The 3,035-nt window shown below is 39.0% G+C and overlaps 1 protein-coding gene across 1 annotated transcript; it reads left to right on the forward strand.

The window, feature by feature from the left end:
• Positions 1-413: 413 nt before the first annotated feature.
• Positions 414-1,349, forward strand: LOC112579608 (olfactory receptor 5AK2-like). The gene has a single exon (XM_025266336.3). The coding sequence runs from the start codon at positions 414-416 to the stop codon at positions 1,347-1,349; it is 936 nt and encodes a 311-aa protein (XP_025122121.3).
• The last annotated feature ends 1,686 nt before the right edge of the window (positions 1,350-3,035 follow it).

The raw sequence follows: 3,035 nt of genomic DNA on the forward strand, positions 1-3,035 counted from the left end.
TCTACAGATGTGTCAAGATTTTTGGATAAAAGAGTTTGTCTTTTGGTATATTGTAGCCTATTAATAAAATTATATGGTGAGCAAAAAGAAGCAAACATAAATAAAAATGTTTCTATATGATCTTTCTAAGACATATTTATGAACCAGAAGCTGAGAACACAGCTTCCAGTCCTTGGCAATTTCCCCAAACTGTGTGTCAAGTTCTCGAAGTTGGGGAGCAAGCTTCGGCCACCTGTATGTTAGCCTTTAAAGTCCAAGTAAATTATGCCGCAGGAAATATGCTTTGATCCCACTGAAAAGCCAAATATTATGGCATTTCCAATTCCAGAATCAGTCTAAGAATCACAATGGCCTTCCCTTTCTCAGTTCTTCTTTCTTTGCCACTTTTCAACTGATATTTAATTTTACCAGCCATGGAGCAGAACAATGGCACAGAAGTGACTGAATTCATTCTCCTGGGATTCTCTGGTCAACCCAAGTACTGGCATGTCCTCTTCACAGCATTTCTAGTGATCTATGTGGCCACCCTGGTGGGTAACATTGGCATGATCCTCCTCATCAAGACTGACTCTTCCCTCCACACCCCCATGTACTTTTTCCTCCAAAACTTGGCTTTTGTTGATCTTTGTTATGCCTCTGCTATCACGCCCAAAATGTTGCAGAATTTTGTGGGCACAAAAAAATCCATCTCATTCATGGGATGTATGGTGCAATTACTAGTCTATGGGACTTTTATAACAAGTGACAGCTACATCCTGGCAGCTATGGCAGTGGACCGTCACGTGGCCATCTGTAACCCTCTCCATTATCCAACAATCATGTCCCGGAGGGTCTGCATTCAACTCTTGACTGGTTCATACTTCATGGGTTTCCTAAATGCCTCTGTAAATGTAGGTTTTACTTTCTCACTGAACTTTTGCAAATCCAATAAAATTAATCACTTTTTCTGTGATGAGCCCCCAATTCTGGCCCTCTCATGCTCCGACATTTATTTCAACGTCATGGTACTAGCAGCCTCTGTGGGGTCTAACTTGACGCTCACCGTGTCAGTTGTCCTCTTTTCCTACATGTTTATCCTGGCTGCCATCCTGAAGATCTCTTCTGCTTCAGGGAAGAAGAAAGCCTTCTCCACGTGCGCTTCCCACCTGACAGCTGTCACCATTTTCTATGGGACGCTCTCTTACATGTATCTGCACCATCGTGCCACAGAGTCTCAAGAGCAAGAAAAAATGGCTTCTGTGTTTTATGGGGTTGTGATCCCCATGTTAAACCCCCTCATCTACAGCCTGAGGAACCAAGATGTGAGAGAAGCCCTGAAAGGGATAGGAAAAAAAATACTTCAGGTTTAATCCTTGATTTCTGGTTCTCTACACAACACGAACAGTGCCAGTTTTTAAGAAATCAAAACAAAGAGCCAAACAACACAAAGTTGCTCAACTTATTAACATGGATCTGAAATTTAAAGTAACAGTAAGATAGCCACCTTACACCAATATGACTGGCAAAAACTGAAAAAGAATAACAATGCCTATTAATCACTGTGATGTAAGGAAAAAGGATGCTCCCACACACTGTTAGCACTGTTTCCTGCCAATTTCTGCCCCTGGGAGTAATTTCTCCTTCCGTTGAACCCATAGTGCTTCTCTTGTATCAATAAATATTATTTATTTATCACTTCCTATCTAAAATATTTATTAAATACAAGCTCTTTACTGTCATTTATAAGCAGTTGAAATACACTTTCTTTCATGACCTTTTAACATCTGGTATAGAGCCTTAGACACAGTAGGTAGTCTATGAATATTGAATGGACCAGATGGATGGATGAATGATGATTTAAAAAAAAAATACTATGAACAGCTTTCTAACTGGAAGTTATGTGAGGATATAGCCTACCTTTATGGTCTCCAAATAGCAGTCTGTGGCTAGCAGCATTCAAATGACCAGGAAAAGGTTTTATAGTGTCAATTACTACACCCCAGTCCTGGAGATATCAATTCAGTAATATCAGATGGAGCCCAATATCTTTAAATATCTATATAAATAGAATTGTAGATACTAGAATTATAGATGCTTTAATTGCAAGCTCCACTAGAAAGCAGTTTTTTTCTTTTTTTATTTAAATTTATTTATTTTAATTTAAGAGGACAAGATTTAGAATCTTTTGGAATGTGGTTTATGTCCCAACCATGCTGTTCCCCAGAAGTGTTTTTTTTTTTTTGGTAGTTAACTGATTTTTCAAGCCTTCTTTCTCCTAGTAACACATATCTCATGAGATTTTTCAATGTGCTTGTTGGCTTCTTTGTCAAGAACAGAAAAGATAATGCATAGAAATTGTAGTTCCCTGCACTCATAAATTCTAGATAAATGTTCAAAGTAATGAGTGTGTGTGTGTGTGTGTGTGTGTGTTCAGTTGCTCAGTTGTGTCTGGCTCTTTGCAGTCCTATAGCCTGAAGCCCACCAGGTCCCTCTGTCCATGGAATTTTCCAGGTAAGAATATTGGAATAGGTTGCCATTTCCTATTCCAATAAGTAGTAACAAGGACTTTCAACATGGATATGACAGATATTACAAGAACAACTTCATCACGTACACACACACACACTCAGAGTCGATAAGAACTCTCTGAAGATTTGCAACATGAAAACTTTCCCCTCTGGGAAACTCCTCTCTCCTTCTGAAGAAAACTAATTAATAAAGGTTTTTTCCTTTGATCCTGTCTCAGCACCTGTAGTCACAGACACTCAAGGGAACAAGTAGTAATCTCATAGACTTTAGCTATGAAATCTCTCCGTGGGGAATTCATCTGGTGGGTAGCCAGCCTGCCCTAGTCTGGGAAGAAAATCTAAAGACAGGTTGCGTGTTTCGTATTTAGCTTTGCATAATTCTGGAATATGAAGATGAGAGTAAAATCTGTAGGATTAGAGCCAATATGCTAGCATAATTAACCCTAAGAGTGAACAGAGCCATCTTATCATCAGCAAAAGAAGCTATAAATGGAGAAAGAAAATTACTAACGGCATGGATAAATCACA

Source organism: Bubalus bubalis, chromosome 16 (genome assembly GCF_019923935.1).
Source record: "Bubalus bubalis isolate 160015118507 breed Murrah chromosome 16, NDDB_SH_1, whole genome shotgun sequence".
NCBI lineage: Eukaryota > Metazoa > Chordata > Mammalia > Artiodactyla > Bovidae > Bubalus > Bubalus bubalis.